This window comes from Prionailurus viverrinus, chromosome C2 (genome assembly GCF_022837055.1).
Source record: "Prionailurus viverrinus isolate Anna chromosome C2, UM_Priviv_1.0, whole genome shotgun sequence".
Classification (NCBI taxonomy): domain Eukaryota; kingdom Metazoa; phylum Chordata; class Mammalia; order Carnivora; family Felidae; genus Prionailurus; species Prionailurus viverrinus.
Genome location: NC_062569.1, coordinates 52,662,358 through 52,682,166, shown reverse-complemented (window position 1 = coordinate 52,682,166; position 19,809 = coordinate 52,662,358). Strand labels below are relative to the sequence as shown.

General features: G+C 38.3%; 1 protein-coding gene across 5 annotated transcripts in view; it reads right to left on the bottom strand.

The window, feature by feature from the left end:
- MLF1 (myeloid leukemia factor 1) overlaps positions 1–11,306 on the bottom strand; it is a 37,497-nt gene extending 26,191 nt beyond the window's left edge. For 4 of the 5 annotated variants that reach the window (XR_007155606.1, XM_047875015.1, XM_047875016.1 and 1 more), the window contains exon 1: positions 11,131–11,305. Coding sequence is in view for 4 of the 5 variants with exons in the window: in XM_047875015.1 (XP_047730971.1) it covers positions 11,131–11,177 (47 nt within the window). In the remaining variant the exon portion in view is untranslated. Of the gene's footprint in view, positions 1–11,130 lie in introns of all 5 variants that reach the window. The other variant, XM_047875018.1, reaches the window with a different exon arrangement.
- Positions 11,307–19,809: the final 8,503 nt, after the last annotated feature.

Genomic DNA, 19,809 nt, shown 5'->3' with positions numbered 1-19,809 from the left:
GTTACAGTGGTTGCATGCAGGGAGGGTAACAAAGGACCAGAGGTGAGAGGGAGTCCTTTTTTTTCCTGGTCTCAATAAGCCATGTTATTGAAGGACAACACATACGGAAAAGTGCACATATCATAAGCATAAAATTTACTGAGCTTTTTCCCCATCTTAACCATTTTTAAACACACAGTTTAGTGTTAAGTATATTCACATCATTGTGAGGAGGGAGTCTTTTGTCCATGTATTCTATACATTTTGAGTTTTTGCCATAAGCATGTATTACATATTCCAAAAACACCTTTTTGAAAATGTAAAGCACCTAGATACTTTATAAAATAAGGTATTAATTACCAAATGTTGGATGTTACTGAATTTTAAGATTTAAAAAGTTTTAAAAAGTTTTAAAAAGTCTTATAGTGCATATGTAAATATGGAAAATTGATATGAGAAAAGACTTCTGTAATTCCAAATCAAATGAAAATGTTCACTCCAGGCTGTATAAATGCGTTTTTCTTTCTTAATAGTACTAAAGCTTATCTCTTCGCAAATCCCACTAAAATGCTGTAAAATAAAGTATGCCAATTTATCTTATTCTGTGAAAACCCTAAAGTTATTAACTTGTCAAAGTTTATGGTGAGATGCTGTTAAATTTTGTTTAATAAATTAATATTTCCCAGATGTTATTAATTAGGCATTAGTTTTAAAAATATGCTAAGGCAGAAACTGTACTCCAAAACAATATGTAGTTGTGAGGCCTTTTTGCTTTAATTAAACTTGGGACATAATTCCTGAAAATGAATGTAGAAATTTATTACACAGAATGTTGTGAATGATTGATTCTACCATATACGGTGCAAAGGTGAGTGCTTTTAACTTATCTAAAGGATTTTTTTTTACTGTGCTTAAGTAAATTAGATCACTGCTTTGCAGTTCAGAAACACAACATCTAAGCAGTGAAGTTTTACTAAAAATAAAGAACAAGGTGCCAATAATCCCATCAATCACAATTTAATCTTCTCAGAAAGCAGTGCCATTGCCCAGGTGCACTTGATAATATTACAAAATATTAAAAAATAAAAAGATGAGGAGTGCCTGGCTGGCTCAGTCAGTAGAGTGTGTGGCTCTTGATCTTGGGGTTAAGTTTGAGCCCCATGCTGGATATGGGTAGAAATTACTTAAAAATAAAATCTTAAAAATAATAAGTAATAAATATTGTCTACATGAACCTACAGGGAGGCTATATATGAGAGTATTTCCAGACTGTTTTATTCTACAGATCTGTTTATTCTTGCCCAATATCAAATGAGTAAAGAGACGGTTAAACAGAAAAATATAGCAGAAAAATAGCAGATCCTCTACATACCTTACCAACATGATAATTTCCAACCATCTCTGCATTAGGACCACTGCTGGTCTAGATGATTGATAACCACTTTACAAAACATGTTTCACAAATCCATATTCTAAAAAATTGTAACATGTTAGTATTCTTACTTCTGCATTTACTCTCCTGCCATAACTCTCTTATCCTTTACATACTGATCCACTTGGTAACACTGCTCTATTTTCCAGCCTCTTCCTTCCTCACTGACAAATTTTATGCAAAGTCCTAAAAGAAAGTGTTTTTTCCAGTGTGTGCAGGTTAAGGATACTCTTAATGAAACAGAATACAAAAAATTTTTACAGGAAAATTAAACTATTCTTAACCAAATTAGTAAATGAATCGCTCAGGATGAATAGTCATTTTAGATAAATGATAGGTAGTAACTTAAAAAACACAGTTGTACCAAATTCACTCAGAAAGTAAAATAAAATGAAGACCCCAGACATTAGCTTTATTTAGATAGTATACATATTTCATCCTTTCCAACTAAAAACACACTAACATAATAAGAAACAAAGAAGTAAAGATATCATACATACAATGCAGAAAAATATCATAAATAAGGTCATTTTTCCATGAATTCTTGTGGCATTTTTAGTTTGGGATTTCTGTCTTATTGATAAAAGTGATAGGCACAGAAAATTAAAGAGACTACTATTCCTAAATCTTCCACCTGTTAAGGATTTCAGAATCACTATTTTAACAGTATAGGCAACTAGCATTACAAGGAAGTTGTAACAATTTAAAAATTAAATAGATCAATTGTACACAATGAGCACCTTAGGTTTTAACACAATGGAGAGCAGAAAGGGAGTTGTTTTATGCTTCAAAAAAACAAGATATGAAGATCAAGTTAAGTTCATAATTAAAGAATCAGAATTTGGTGTCTGGATCTTCCACTTTTTACTTAAAAGAACAGAGTTTCAAGTAGTTTTTTTTTTTTTTAAACATTTATTTATTGTTGAGAGACACAGAGAGCAAGTGGGGGAGGGGCAGAGAAAGAGGGAGACATAGAATCCGAAGCAGGCTCCAGGCTCCCAGCTGCCAGCACATAGCCCAACACGGGGCTCGAACTCATGAGCCGTGAGATCATGACCTGAGTCAAAGTCAGCCGCTTAACAGACTGAGCCACCCAGGTGCCCCAAGTTTCAAGTAGTTCTAAGACCCATAAATGAGTTGTCTAAGAAACGATTTTCTAATTCTTAGCTCAAAAACTAGGTTATTCCAAAATATTTCATATCTAGATGATACTTAATGTCAAATGATACCAAGTAATTGAAATTCTTTTAATTTTATTACATGTGATATGGTACTGTGTTTATGTTAGATGACCATATTTTTCAGAAATGTATTTGGAAATACATAGGGGTTAGATGACAAGAAATCTGAATTTGCTTTACAATACATTAGAGACACCAGCAGCAATAGAGACAGATAAAGCAGGTATAAATTTTGAAATTCTGGGTGACAAATACACAGAATTGCTTTTTAAGTTTTTTTAAGTTTATTTATTTTAAGAGAGAGGGTGAGCAGGAGAGGGGCAGAGAGAGACAGAGAGAGACAGAGAGAGAGAGGGAGAGAGAATCCCAACCAGGCTCCACACTGTCAGCACAAAGCCCATCTCGGGGCTCAATCCCATGAACTGTGCATAATCATGACCTGAGCAGAAAATCAAGAGTCAGATGCTTAACCGACTGAGTCACCCAGGTGCCCCAATACACAGTATTGTTATACTTCTGTAGTATGTGTTTGAAAATTTTCATTAAAAAAAATCTTAGAAGAACAAAAAGAAAAAGAACTATGTGGAGTTAAAGGATTTCACACTACCTGATATTTTAAAGCAGATGATCCAAAAGACAGTCCTTTTGCTTAGAGCTCTATATTCACTGGATATTTACAGCTTAGAACATGGGTACAAGTGTAGATATTAAAATATTCATTAAATATTAATGAATTAATTTACATATTAATTAATATTTTATTAATTAATTAAAATATTAAATATTAAATATTAAAATATTCATTCTTATTAATATGCAGTCACTTGAGAAAACCAGTCAACTTTCCCTTTAGATATGTGGATGAGCTTGAACTGCAATGAAGAAAAATACTTCAAGGGTGCCTGGCTGGCTCAGTTGGTTAAGAGTCCAACTCTTGATTTTGGCTCAGGTCATGAGCTTGTGGTTCGCGGGACTGAGCCCGCCATGGGGCTTTTTGAAGACAGCACGGAGCTCTTTGCAGACAGCACGGAGCCTGCTTGGGATTCTCTCTCCCTCTCTGCCCCTCTCCCACTCACGTGAGCACACACTCTCTCAAAATAACCTTAAAAAAAAGAAAAATACTTCAGAGAATACTAGATTTTGTTCTATGAATAAGTGAGTATTTAACAGCTATTATTTTCCTATAGGAACGTAAAATTTAGTAAGATTTATTATTCTGATTGCATTATAATTGGGCTACAAATTCAATAACTAAATGTGGCTCATTTAATATGTTGTCCATATCTCTTTATTTAAATAAAGTAGATATATTTATATATAGAACAACTGTTAAAAACGTCTTTGTTTTTTGAGTGACATGAACAAAAGGCTGCCTGTTGGAAAAAGCATTAAGACAAAATTGGGCTCACAGTCTGGCTTTTGCACCTGTCCGAACCATTCAGGAAGAAATCTGGATGGGCCCTCCCTGAAGTGAGTTCAGTTCTTGTCTACCCAGAACAGCAGCTGCTCAGAGATAAGACTAAAAGTTCTCTTGTTCAACCTTAAAGTCTTTTTTATTAAAGCCAAAATCTCTTGTGGTAGCAAGGAGCTATTTTATGATTTTAAAAATTAACCTAATGCAGAGTTTGTTTTCTCAGGTGAGAAGTCAATTGCTTTTATATTTTTCTACCTATTCATATTATTCTCTTGAAAACTGATGTTTCATTCTAGGAAAATAAATTGGAAATATGATGAAGCCTTATAAAGTTCATATATTACAAACCAGTCATTTCATACACATAAACTAGTTTAAAGTAATAATTTGAAACGTGGTCAAAGATTTATATGAAGGGGCACCTGGGTGGCTCAGTCGGTTGAGCATCCAACTCTTGATTTCAGCTCAGGTCATGATCCCAGAGTCATGGGATCAAGCCCCATGTCGGGCTCCATGTTGAGTGTGGAGCATGCTTGAAATTCTCTCTGTTTCTTTCTCTTTCTCTCTCTCCCTCCACCCCCTCCCCAACTTGCACTCTCTCAAAAATAAAATTTTAAAAATATTCTTTGTCCATCCACAGGATGCAATACTTGCAGACACTAAATTCACGCTTTAAAGAATATCTAAAGACTAGGAAAATGATTGTGGTATATGTTGAGGAAAAGAGTGTATTTATGACCATAAAGCTTTGTTCTAATATTGGAAAATATTTTTCACATATGGAAAATGGAAATGAAGTGCACCAAAATGATAGTAGCTAAAATCTTGGTTGCATGATTTCCTTTACCAAACTTCCTATAGTTTTCAGATTTTCCATGAGGATGCATTTTCATTTAAATAAGAAAAAATTTACTTATGCTATTATGATGGCCATACTACCTCTTTTAAGATTGCTAACACAAACCACAACCAAACAGGATGATGTTTGACACCAAATGTACTTTTTCTACTTCATATTATTTATCTATCACAAGCTAGGAAAAATAAATTTTTGCCCCCTGACCAAAATTAACTTAACTCAGACTGGGAATAATTTCTTTTTTTTTTAGATTGGGAATAATTTCAACATAAAAGGCTTTTTTTTTAATGTTTATTTATTTTTGACAGAGAGAAAGAGAGAGAGAGAGAGAGAGAGAGAGCATGAGCAGGGGAGGGGCAGAGAGAGAGGGAGACACAGAATCTGAAGCAGGCTCCAGGCTCCGAGCTGTCAGCACAGAGCCTGATGTGGGGCTTGAACTCACAGACCGCAAGATCATGACCTGAGCCGAAGTTGGAAGCTCAACCGACTGAGCCACCCAGGTGCCCCAAAAGGCTTTTTTTTTTTTTAATTTTTTTTTCAACGTTTTTATTTATTTTTGGGACAGAGAGAGACAGAGCATGAACGGGGGAGGGGCAGAGAGAGAGGGAGACACAGAATCGGAAACAGGCTCCAGGCTCGGAGCCATCAGCCCAGAGCCTGACGCGGGGCTCGAACTCCCGGACCGCGAGATCGTGACCTGGCTGAAGTCGGCCGCTTAACCGACTGCGCCACCCAGGCGCCCCAAGGCTTTTTTTTTTAATGGATAATATGTTTTACTTCAAAATAAGTTCCTGTTTTTAAGACTCTCTCTCTCTCTCTCTCTCAGGAATATATATATATATATATATATATATATATACACACACACACATGTATATATACATATGTATATATATATATACATGTGTGTATGTATATATATATATATATATATATATATGGCCAGTTACAATTTCATTTGGCCAATACAATAATATAGTAAAAAGGAATATATTTTTCTTTAAACATATGGGTCTCAGATAATTGACATGGCAGTTCCATTCATCAAGGGAATGCCTTCCTTCCACTATACACAGTGATGGTAAAAAAGTTATTAGCAGATTGTTACTGCTCTCTTGATGATAAAGAAATGTTCCCTAGTTCCAATGAGGTATACAGGTCCATAAAGAAAATCCAAAAGTGATCTAAGTTTTAACACTAGAAATAATGCATATTACACTCAAAAGAGAATCTTGAGGGTATGGGCCATGACTTCTACAAATTTATAATACAGTCCACAGCATTAGGCCTATAATAGAAACCTAAGAAATATTTGAAGAATGAATTACATTTCCATAGGCAAGTCTTTATTTCCCCACTGTTTAGAAGCACAGTTTAAAATGGTGATGTGGCAGAAGCCTTTGATGTTAAAAGGGTTGTAGGAATGACTATGGCCTCTCCCATCCTTTAAGTACTCCCCTACTTCTGTGTGGATTTTTACAATGTTTCCTGATAAAACTAAGCATTATGATATGATTAGATGCTACCAAATGCCATTTCTTGACCCAGCAACTATGTCATATCATGTTATGCTCCTTAGCTCCTAATTCGATGGTTTGTACCTAATGAACCACAGAATGCCCCAAAAGTCTACTTTAGAAATTCTTTCAGTTCAAAGCTCATAGTGTCTCATTCCATAAAATATGATCTTAAAATCTGTGAAGTTCATTTATAATATCTATATTAAAATATTTCTGAGAACAAACTTTTAGGTGCTAAAAATCACAATAGCTGTTAGGTCTTAACATAAAATGGGATCCTGAAAATCCAAACCTTAACCCAAACATTCATTGTTCACAAAAGCTTATTTAGAAAGGTGCTTTTGTTTTATTGCCTGTTTTATGACAATATTCTTATTCAAGAGAATATCAGTCAATGAAATGTCCATGGAATGTATTCACTTTCAACTCAGTGACTAAGTCAAAGCCAGGGTTGGGCTGCCTGGGTGGCTCAGTTGGTTAAGCAGCCAACTCTTGATTTCAGCTTAGGTAATGATCTCACAGTTCGTGAGTTTGAGCACCATGTCAGACTCCATGCTGACAGTGTGGAACCTGCTTAGGATTCTCTCTCTCCCTCCCTCTCTGCCCCTCCCTTGCTCATGCATGCTTACTCTCTCTCAAAAATAAATAAACATTAAAAAAAAAAATCAAAGCTTTCAACTTCCTTCAACTACCTCCAAAGAGCAAAATAATTTTTTTTTTTATTTAAAGAGATTATAGATATGTAAGTTTTAGCTCTTACTGAGAGCAAAGAGATGGGAAAAAGTAACATCCTGTGAAAATATGCAGGGGTTCTTTGACGAAAGACTGGTCATAACACATACGGTGCCCTAAAGGAAAGGCTAACTATTTATTTATTATTATTATTTATGTTTATTTATTTTTGAGAGACAGACAGAGAGAGACAGAGCATGATTCGGGGGGGGGGGGGGGAGGCAGAGAAAGAGGGAGACACAGAATCCGAAGCAGGCTCCAAGCTGTCAGCACAGAGCACGACGTGGGGCTCGAACCCATGAACCGTAAGATCATGACATGAACCAAAGTCGGATGCTCAATCGACTGGGCCACCAAGGCACCCCGAAAGGCTAACATTTACAATTAAAACTAAGGCCAATAGATTTGCCAACTTGTTTCTGAGCCTTTAATATCTAACGGCTGATATGTGGTAACATAGCTGTTCTTTGTAGACTTGCATGATCAGAATTTCCTTCTGTAGTTCAGAAGATGCAAAGTTCATGTTTCTGCACAAAGTAGACCTATATACCAGATATATGTAAACTTCTGTACTAAATAATCAATGCTTTTAGGATACAGTATAGATGCCAAAACCCTTTTAACCTCAAATTAATTTTCCTGTCCATACATACGCATTTCTATTTCTTATTAAGCAAACATAAGTGAGAAGGGAAAGTGATATTCTTGAAAGCAAACTGCATGCCAGAAATGCCAGTTTTCAGCTTTTATGTTCTGACCCAAATTACAAGTATTATTCAGTTAAGAAGGAACAGCAATTTTCACTGAATTTCAGTTTTGCAACATCAGATATCCCCCCCCCCAAAAGGTTCCAAACATATAATAAAACACTAACCTTCAACATATCACTTTTAAAGTTTCCGTCTAATTTTCTCATGAAACATTTAAGACACACCATTTATAGTAAACATTGAAAATGAACATATTTGGAGGCACCTGGGTGGTTCAGTCAGTTAAGCGTCTGACTCTTGATTTCAGCTCAGGCCATGATCTTAAGATCATGAGATCAAGCCCTGAGTCAGGCTCCACGCTGGGCACGGAGCCTGCTTAAGATTCTCTCTCTATCCCCACTCTCTCTTGCACTCTCTCTAAAAAATTAAAAAATTAAAAAAATTAAAATGAACATATTTGAATCAAGACTATAGATTTTAATTGTTTTTTTAACTCAAATCTTTTAAACATTTGACAATTTGATTACAGTATTTTACCAGTCTCAAATTATTTAATAATTCTAATTTTATATCCAAAAAGTATTTTTTGTTTGCCCACTTTTGAATAATTAGTAAATCAGACTGTGTGCTTATATTGGTATCCTTGAACTGAACTAATGGTTATTTAGACAATGGTAGTGTTCAAAGTAGGGAGTGTCAACATCAACAACAGCATATGTTGAATGCAAATCCTTTCAGCAATCACCTAAATACCAGATTAACTTTAAAACAGTGTAAAAGGGGCGCCTGGGTGGCGCAGTCGGTTAAGCGTCCAACTTCAGCCAGGTCACGATCTCGCGGTCCGGGAGTTCGAGCCCCGCATCAGGCTCTGGGCTGATGGCTCAGAGCCTGGAGCCTGTTTCCGATTCTGTGTCTCCCTCTCTCTCTGCCCCTCCCCCGTTCATGCTCTGTCTCTCTCTGTCCCAAAAATAAATAAACGTTGAAAAACAAAAATTAAAAAAAAAAAAACAGGGTAAAAGGACACCAGATTATCATTAAACAATATTTACTGAATACTTTCTACATGTCAGACATTAAATTAGCAACAAAGGACCCCAATGACACATAATGTTAGTAATAGGGCTAATATTTGTACAAAAGATGGTGGGCATAGAACCTTTCTGTGTTTTTTAAGGTCAGTGGATGATTTGATAAGGAGTCTGCCATCTTTATGAATTCCTTATGTTTGACTTATATTGAGTAATGGATATTCATTTTGTTTGGGGTTGGGGTCAAGGGGATGTGTCAAATGACAGATTACTGGAAATAAATAGGAACTCACATTCTCTTTCTTCTTTACTCCCCTACCCACCCAATTATGTTTACTCTTTATATAGTTAAATGTGGAGCAACGAAATTATAAGCATGCATCTATTTTATAAAGTTAATTACAATAGTTTTATTCTCAATTTATATGAAACGGCTGCCTGCATTTGAAAAAGTCTATGGAGAGTTATAACTGATGGTCCTTTCCATCCTAAGCATGGAGAAGAGTGTTCTTTGATGTATGCCTACTATTTGTGATCTGTTACTATTTCTGACCCTGACTCTTGGGTTCATTGCTTTTGCTCAGACAGTTACCCAAGAGTTTAAATTACACTTTTGCGAGACGTTTTAAAGAAGGTACTAATTATACACTCATGGTTTAGTTAAGGCCATTGCTCTTTTTGATATAATCAAGGACATAATACAACTCAAAAGTTGTCTACCATAATCTTCTTAACTGTTACCCATTGTACTGCTGTCACAATTACTTAGGAACCATTTCAACAGCTCAACTAATCTATGGATATATTTAGTCCCTATTCTCAGAGGCTTTTACAAGAGCAAATCATAATATAGCACAAAATTTAAAATTTGTTAAAATGACATTAATTGTAAATGTCCCAACAGCTCCCAAACAAGTTAACTACAACAGCACAATAAATTTGCCTGAATCCACACACTCCTAAATTTTAATGAATAATCTTTAGAATAAAATATTAATCATTATATTTTTCTATGTTAATCATTTCATCTTTTTTACCATTAATTATCCTTTCAATTATTATTTTTATGTTATTTGGTTTAAAATATTACTAACACATTTAAGCCACCATGATATTTTTTTTAAAAAAAACAATGAAACAATCTATGTGGTAAACTGTCAACATTTTAAACTTCTTAAAAAATGTCTCCAAGTTGCATAAAGAATTTAATTGATTAAAATAAATTAGGACAGCAAGTCAAAATTCAAACTGGCAAAACATTTGGGCAAAAAAGTATCACAAATCATCCTGTCTTGGGAATTCAACTAGATTGTACTACTTTTATATAATTGCCAAAGGAAGAACTAAAAAAACCCACAGACAACCTACCCACCCCCAAGAAAACTACATTATAATGAAGTAACTAAGTTCTGGATGCCTTCTTCCTAAGGCATCACGTTAATTCACTTGGGACTGTCCACAGGGTTGATGCTTGTTTACCTGCGGTGTTAAATGCACCCTCTGCTTCCCTGTCCTATTTGCACTTTGGCAGAAAAAGGAGTCCCTTTACAAACAAGGCTAGCTTTGTGACAAAGCAAGCAGAAACAAACCAAACAGTGAACATGGCAACTTCCAACCACTCCGTGGTGAGGGACAGCATAACTCTCCAACTTTCTTGTGCTCTCATAAGCACATACTATGAAAAATGCTATTTTAAAAATGTTTCCCTTTACAAACAATTGTCATCTTGTAAGACATTCCCTGCCCCTCATTTGGGATCGAAACAGGTGTGAAAAGGGTCCTCTAAGCATAATTCTCACCAGAAATTCCACCTAAACGGCAGTTACCGTCACCTGCAAAGCTCTGCGGCTGCCAAGGCGAACCTCTGAACGCGGGAACTCGCTCGGGCACCCGAAGTCCAGTGCCAGGGGCCGGCTCGCACCTCTCCCCACCTCACGCCCCCAAATCCTTGTCTCCCCTCCCTCGCACGTCCCCAAGTCCTCTCCCTCCCCACGGCCCCCCAATCTTCTCCCCCCACACACCCCCAAGTCTTCCTCTCTCCCCCCCAAGCCCCCCCAATTCTTCTCTCCCCAATCTCCCACACCCCTAAATTCTCTTCTCCCTTCCCTCTCACGGCCTCGAGTCCTTTTCTTCTCCAGACCGCCTCCCGGAGTTACTTAAATTCCCTCTCGTCCTCTTCAGAGTTTTAACTCGCTCTTGTCCCTTAAAATAGCTCCCTTCAAGATCCCTGAATTCCCGCGCAACCGTGGGCTCCCGCCCCTCCCTCCCCACTCACGAGAAGAAGGGATCATCCTCAAAGCTGCTGCTCAGCATCCCGAACATCCTGGCTCCGTCACGGGTGGCGGCGGACGCGGACAGATTGGAAAAGGATGTAACTCGCCGCGGCCGCGACCCGAGCCAGCCTTCCCCACACAGTCAACGCTTCTCTCCCGGCTGCGAAGGCGGTGCCCGCCGGGAAAGGCGGTGCATGACGCCGAGCTACTTTCCCATTGGATGCTGTTATCTTGACGTCACCAAGACGAGGCGTGGAACAATGCGCCGTTGCCATGGCAACTGTAGTCAACACAGTGGAGGCGAGAGGTTTGGCTTCCCTCCAGTCAGGCAGCCCTTCATGAAGACTCCTGAGGGACGAGATAGCTTGTTCCTTGGAACAAGGAACACAAAAATTAGACCACTCTCTGTGTGACCTTGGGCAAATCTTCCTCGGCATTTGGGCTGGATGGCTTCCAAAGATCCATTCACTTTATGCATTTTGTGATCCACAGGAGTCATATGCAAAAACACTGCGGTAGTTGGTCAAAAGCTGGGCACAAATAATGAGAAAAAATGTGCAACAAGTTTTTGAGTACAGTTAATAAATAATGTACTCAGTGCTTGAAAGAAATGAGACTTATCAAGTTTCACAAACTTATTTGCCTTTTGTGAGTCTAAAATTCAACAAAGCAATATTTCCCAAAGTGGGAATGCTTGTTATATGTAGATATGGCATTTCAAAAGAAGATGAGAGAGTTGCTCTCGTTTTGGTCTTCTTTCCAGTCTCCATTTCAAGGCACAAGTCTCACTCTGCTACTAATATGTCTTTAATACATCTCCAGAATTCCTTAACCTAACAGAGTAGACCCAGTCATAAGGCCTGAAGCAAGCCCCCATATCCAACTAAAATTCCAGTACTATGTAGTTTTGTTTTAATTGTATCTACATGTGAGCCTTCTGTTTTATGGCAAATGAAAATGGTTTTAAATTTAAAACAGTGCAATACATTAATAGCTAGTGTCTACAAATGTAAGTGAAAAAGTGAGCTAACTTAAAGAAATAATACAGGTGGGATTCAGACATGGTGCAGGGGAAGGATATAGGACAGTGGTACTCACATTACTGAGTTTTGGAAAACACTGTCCTGAGACCCTCCACTAGTCTAAAGGCAGGTGGAGGAGAAGGTAGAAGAAAAAGAGGACATTAAAGAAAGTGAAGAATGATAAGAGTATAAGAAGAGATGCACCTTGTATGTCTACCTTAAATACAGTGCACACCCCAGACTCTTTAGGGGGCTGTTCTGTGGAGACAGAGGGCCATCCAGGGCTCCACAGGGCTTTCTGGGACCAGGCCAGAGAGGTGGCACTCTTCCAGCATGAAGAAGCATGCAGGACCTGATTTGGAGGTGGCAGGAGTGCTCAGAGGTTATTTTGGGAGCTGGAAATTTAATCCTTTGGACCTCTTACCTCCCCACCTTTAGCCAAGTTCGCTGGCAGCCTCCTTTTCCTGAGACTGGTGGTGTGAGGTAGGGCAGATTTTACGCTGTCCAAGTTAAGATAGCGTAGCCCTTCCAGGAAGAGGATATTTTCTTCTCCTCTGGCCTCAGAATGAAGTTCAAAGAGCATATACATGTTAGGGATTTTATAAATTAGTTTCATGGTAAAAAAAAAAGTGTTTTAGAAGACTTGAAATTATTTTCTCTTTAAAATAGTACAACCCAAGATGTTAAGGAGGGACAGGGTTTTTAAAAATCTAAAAACAAAAACCCCCTTAAATGAAATGGGGTAGATTATTGGTGATAAATGATAGTAAGTATTAAAATAGCTTTGGATTAAAGTCGAATAAAGCTACTTGGAGGAAAAATTTCCCCCTTGTTTCCACTGGGGTTTTCCTTAGGCTCACATTGTCAAAACATGAAAGCTTTATTCCAGGCACAGGTTCGTGACAGAGTTACCTGGAGATCCAAAAAGCAATTTGGGCCTAATAGCAAATGCTTTAAAAAAAACATAATATGGGGCGCCTGGGTGGCGCAGTCGGTTAAGCGTCCGACTTCAGCCAGGTCACGATCTCGCGGTCCGGGAGTTCGAGCCCCGCGTCAGGCTCTGGGCTGATGGCTCAGAGCCTGGAGCCTGTTTCCGATTCTGTGTCTCCCTCTCTCTCTGCCCCTCCCCCGTTCATGCTCTGTCTCTCTCTGTCCCAAAAATAAATAAACGTTGAGAAAAAAAAAAATAATAATAATGGAGAAGAGTTGAAGCTGAAGAGACCTCATAGTTTCAGACCTGATGTGTAAGATATGGGAAATGAAAGAAGTACGAGAGGATGAATTTCCCAACAGGGAGCAGTAGAGGCTCGAGCAGGATTACAGGGAAGAGGGGCCTAGATTTGACTATAAATAGAATCACAATAGCTAATTGTAAGCACTTCATGTGCATTAACTCATTGAATCCTCACAAGATTTTTGTGGAGTAGAGATGGCTTTTATATTCAGTTATAAGTGAGGCAACCAAGAAACAGAGAGGCTAAGTAAATCGCCAAGATTCACACAGCTAGTTATTGAACAGGGATGGATTCCTGGCACTTCCCCTCGTGTGGCTGGTCGCATGAAATGTGGGTGATTGGTCACACTGAAAGATGCAGGATGAAAGCAGGTAATAATTTCTCAGAATCATACTGACAAACTAAATAGTGGGTCCAAACTAAAAAGCATAAGATTCAGTGGAAATATATTTAAACCAACAATTCAATTTTTATAAATATTTATTGAGGGCCTACCTTGTGTTAGGCACTGATCTAGACACTAAGGTATTGGAGAACAAAACAGACAAAAATCCCTGTCCTGGAATTTATATTCTTGTAAGAGCGGAATAAAAATAAATGGCATGGAAAGTAGTATGTTAAAAGGTGATAGGTGTAAGGGGATGGACTTGTGAATTATGAATGGAAATTCTGTGTAGGACTCATCGAGAAGGTAAATCTGAGAAGACTCAGTGGAAGAAAATGGACATCTGTCAGAAAAACACTCCAGACCAACGCAAAGGTCCTGAGGTAGCATGTGTATGTAACATGAGGTAGTCTGGTACATATAACATACGATCTATTCATATGTCCTGAAATTTACCTTCAGAGGAATGAGATGAGCTAAGTAAAGTGAAAATTATGTTTTGGGATAATAGCTCCTATCTATACGTTCTATGTTCCAAGCACTGCATTAAGTTCTTTACATACATTTTCTCATTTAAGCCCTACAGCAATCCTATATGCTAAGATGTTTATACCCATATTACATACGAAAAAGCTGAGACCCATAGAAATCTGGTGAATGTCCAGTCAGTTCAAATCCAGATTAGTCCAACCCCAAAGCTTATATCTTGCCACCACCCTACTTTGCCTCCCTATAAAAAATCAATCATTTGCTGAGCACTTCTATGTACATATGTAATCTTTAACCACACCTCAACGTATGTTTCATTAGGAAGATCACTAACTGAATTGAGAAAATACAGAGAAAAGCGTAAGACCAACACTAACCTTACAACGCTATTAAAAACACCAAGAGTCAAAATGTCAATGAGCCCTCTTTTCTTTTATCCATTAATTCATCAACTATTTATTAAGGACCAATTATATACTAGGCACTGTTCTAGGCATTGAGGATGCAAAACTCCCTGGCCTCTTGGAGCCTACATTCTAGTAGACAGCTCTTTCAGCAGCTAATTCTGCAATTACCATTGTTACAGCACTTCAGAATTTTTAAAACTCTTTCAAAGACATTATCTCAAGTGCCCAAGAAGAAATAAACAGGCTCTTGAGTGCTGGACTTTCAGACTTAATCATAGATCACCAGAGCCATCGGTGGTAGGCCATTATAAACACCTTTACCGCAGTTACTTTCAATGTATCTAGGGTTTCATTGTCCTAATCCATTTGTCTTCAGCTGTGTTCCAGGAATGAGATGTTACAGCAAATTCACAGGGGGCATCATGAGACACTTAAAATTTTGAGAAACTTGACATCTTTTGGACATTGCACAAACTAGTACTTGAAATAGTTCACATTTCAATATTAGATTGTGCTATATTCCTTTAGATGATGCGTATCTTTGGAAAGCTAGGTTTTTAAAAATTACTATGATAAAAAGGAAGTACCCAGTGGAAATCCATGTGGAACAGGAATTGCCGGTGGCAGAGTTTACTCTGCTTCCAAAGTTTGAGAAGGCGAGTTGTGCTAGAGTAGAACACATCTGTTAGTAAGTATGATTACTAAAAAATGACATAAAATTATTTTTCTTTCACTTTATGTGCATTATTTTTTTTTAATTTTTAATGTTTATTTATTTTTGAGAAGGACAGATAGAGGGCAAGTGGGGAGGGGTGGAGAGAGAGGGAGACACAGAACCTGAAGCAGGCTCCAGGCTTTGAGCTGTCAGCCCAGAGCCCGACACAGGGCTCGAACCGACACAAGCTGTGAGAACATGACCCGAGCCGAAGTCAGATGCTCAACCAACTGAGCCACCCAGGCGCCCCTATGTGCATTATTTTTAAAAATGCTCCTGAGTTTTTAGGACTTAAGTTGTTTGGACCTTACTACATAGTAAACAGAATTGTTTGGTATTTCCAAACAGCTCTGAGGCACTAAGGGCTCATGGACTGAGATAGTTTGGAAACCTCCGTCCTAACGCCAGGATTTTTATTTTTCCAAATTTCTGTTTTTAAATTGAAAATTGTGTCATGAATACGTTTTCTCTAAAAGATGGGATTAATTTTCTTCTTAGCGTTTCTCTTCTTTTCAGTTAGCTGTCTTACCAGCCTCTGATAGGTTTACATCGTCCTCTTATGGTAGATGGGGGAATGGTGCATAGCAATGACGTGACATCTAATAAGAGCATAGATCCCAAGGTCTTCAAACTCCCTGTCAGGGCCAAGTCTAGTCAGTATGGCATCATTGTCCAAATTGGGAACAGCTGCCTCTCTCTCAAGATACCTTTACTGACGGTAACATTTTTTAATAAATACACAAATCTGCAGTGCGTATGATATGCTTGGTGTCCCCTCAGGTGTTACACATTTGCCCATGGCAGCCCCACTCCCAAGCCTGAATTCCTTCCACCAGACAGGAGTTAATGAGTACCAAACTCCATCCACAAACTCATGGGCTCTCCCCCCCGCCACTGCCCCCCCCCCACCTTCTGTGCGCTGTCCCTCTCAAACAAAAAAAATTATGTATTTTCCTGCAACTAAACTTAATTTACATTCTGAGTTCCCATTTCATTGGCAGTAACATCCCCCACCCCCAGGGAGACAATGCCAAGCTGTAGTTGGTTTTCAACCATGCTGCCTCCCTGAAGGCGTCTTTATTCCCCTCAATGGCTGGAGCCAAGGCCGCTGAGCACCTCACCATGTGCCGCGCAATACAGTACAGGGAAGAATTGTCTTGCCCTAAATGCCAATAGGACCATCTCTGTGAGTAATACACTCACATTTATCCTCCAGTGCCATAAAAATCCAAAGCAAGTTTGAGTTTACAGAAAGAATTTTCCAATGTTCACTTCTTTTTGGTGCCTGCTACTGAGCCTAGGGCTGGAGTTTTATTCACACTGAACTATAAACAAGCAGCAGACTTTTTCAGTTACATTTATTTTCCATTTCTGTGGACGTGTACATTCATTCATGGCTGGCTGTTTATTTTTCACAAACTGTAACTGAGTTATTTTATTGGAAAAAAATGTAAAGAAGATGTCACTTTCTGGAGTATGGGTAACTACTATCTGCCTTGGTGGAAAGATGCTTCAGGCAGCCTCTTGGGGGCAGAAGCAGAGGCTCCGGGCCCTGGAGTGGGACTAACATTCAGGTGGTAGACAGGAAGCTCCTAGGAGAGAAGCAAAGGAATGTTTTGTTTTAGTAATGGAAGGCCAGAGAGGAAGGAGATATTAGAAAAGGCTGTGGAGGAAGTGAAGACCCACTGTAGGCTCAGGGCTGAGCCAGAGATTATACTATTGTTAATATATGTGGGCAAAAGTTTTGGCTTTTCCTACATTTCTCGGAGGTAAATCTTTGAGGCTTGGCTACTTGGGACTGTATGCCATGATCTTTTTAATACAAAGAGATAAATGCTCTCTTTCATTTAGCAGTAGTTTCCATTTAAAAAGTGTGTACCAAGAGTTTTACAAACTTTCTCTCAATGGACTCTTTCAATAGCCCTATGAGGGAGGCATCGTCTCCATTTTGCAGGTAAGAACACAGAAATTCAGAAAGGAGGAGTGATTTGCTTCCCCCCTAAGGATTCCAGTACTGATCTAACAATTTCAAGGTCATTTTCTTCTCACTACACCCATAGCCAGCTCTCAAACAAAAAAGGACTCAATAGTATGGAAGTACATAAACATGAGGCATCCAAGATCGTTCAAACTTTGATGTAGATTGTTTGGTTTAAGTACATGAAGAGGTTTTCCTGAAAAACAAACAACAAAAATATTATTTAATGAATAAAATCAAGACTATTACTCCAAGGACAATTTTAATGACAATGTAAAATACAAATATGTTATATTAATTTTTATTTGTAGTGACAAAACTCAAACTTTCTACAGAGCCCTTAATGGATCCATATGTAGTTGATAAACATCCACATCCAAAACCTGATTCATTTTTTAAGTTTACTTTTAATTGAGGTATAATTTACATGTGATAAAGCACACTAATCTTTAAAAAATTTTTAATGTTTATAATTTATTTTTGAGAGAGAGAGACAGACAGAGTGTGAGAGGGGGAGAGGCAGAGAGAGATGGAGAGGCCTTTTGTGAAGCAGGCTCCAGGTTCTGACCTGTCAGCACAGAGCCCGATGCAGGGCTTCAACTCACGGAATGTGAGATCATGACCTGAGCCGAAGTCGGACACTTAACTGACTGAGCCACCCAGGTGCCCCAAAGTTCACTAATCTTAAGTATACAGCTCAATAAATTTTTACATACAAATAAAACAATGAAAACACAGCTCAGTTGAGGATATAAGACATTTCCAATACCCCAGAAATTCCCTCATGATCCGTCCCAGTCAATCTCTCTCAAAGGTAACCAGTATTCTGAGATTTGTTTCTTTTGCTTAGCATCATGTCTGCAAATCATTCATGTTGTTACATATAGCAGTACTTTATTCTTTTTCATTGCTGTGAAGTATTTTATTGTGTGCATTTACAAGTTACTCATTTACTGTTGATCAAGTTTTGTTCCTTTTCTTCCTTCCTTCCTTCCTTCATTTCTTTCTTCCTTTTCCTTCCTTCCTTCCTACCTTCCTTCCTTCCTTTAATTTTTTTTGGCTTTTAAGAATAAAGCTTATATGATCATTCTTGTGCATGTCTTGATTCATTTTAAAAATCAGTTTAACATTCAGCTCTTTTTAATCTTATCATCATTGAGATTTGGGAAACTTTTCTCTACAGGAAATAATTTTATAAGGATTTTTCTATTGGGTCAACACTTTGATGTTTGTGACTGTCTCTATTTCTTTTGTGTGTAGAAGAAACACATTTCTGCTTTTTCTAAAAAATGAAAAATTTTAGAATCATAGAGCCTAAAACAAGTTGAATAGTAGAAAGTATTCTTTAAGAAATACCGTTGAGGTCATCTGTTCTCAGGAACTGTTTAATGTGACTGTCTAAAGTGCTATTTTAAAAGTTATTTTTAAATCTTTGATAAGATTTGGAGAGAATTCAAGCTGTGGGTGGATGTCTCACTATGAAGGCAATGATTTGAGAAGTCTGTCCAGGGGTTAAGGGAATTACTTTGGAAAACATCAAGAACTTGAAATGCCTTCATCCATTTGTCTTATGCTTAGATACTTCTACTATTTGAAATGGTAGGGGAAAAAATGTGCTTCCATCTTAGAAGAGTTGTTTTTAATTTCAAGGCCATGCAAGTTTTAATACTATCCCGGGCATGTATCTTGGGATAATAAGATAAAGTGGTGTCAGGGGGTTAATAAGTGCCTCCAAGTCATACTTAGTTTCCCCTTCATTCATATCTCCCATTGCTATTTTTCTAGAAGTAAGTAAACACAGGCTTTAGAGAGCTAAGTAATCTGTCTAAGGACATATTGCTAGGAAGTAGAGCTGGGATTGAAAGCCAGCTTGTCTGACTGTAGATTCTGGGCTCTTATTAATACACCACGCAAATCTTTGCTGGCACATGGTAGACTGTCTCCTTTCCCTCCAGATGATGGCAAGGCTATGACCTGGAACTGGAGTCAAAAACACAACAATAAAGGCCAGGCAAGGAATAAAAATGAGGGAAGTGGGATAGGTAAGATGGTAAGAATTAATAATCAAAGTAACAACAAACACTATTGTGTCAGGCACACGCAAAGTGCTTTATGTGTTTTAACTCCCTCAGTCCCCTGAACCATCTAATGGGATGGACACTGTTATTACACCCACTTTACATGAGAGGAAGCTGAGGGCCACAGAGGAGAAATCATTTGCTCAAGGTCACACATCCAGGAGTCTGGACCGAGAACCCGTACTCTTAACCCTGTGCTGTAGGGCCACGGGCTCCTGGAGGGGTGCACAGTGGGGCACTGGGGGGCTTGCCCCCCAGCCAAGGGGGAAATTGCTATTCAGCTCCAGATGATTGCCCTGCAGAAATTCATGCCCACTGGTGATATGGAATTTCATATGGAATCTCCCAATTTTTAAAAGCTAGCCATTAATT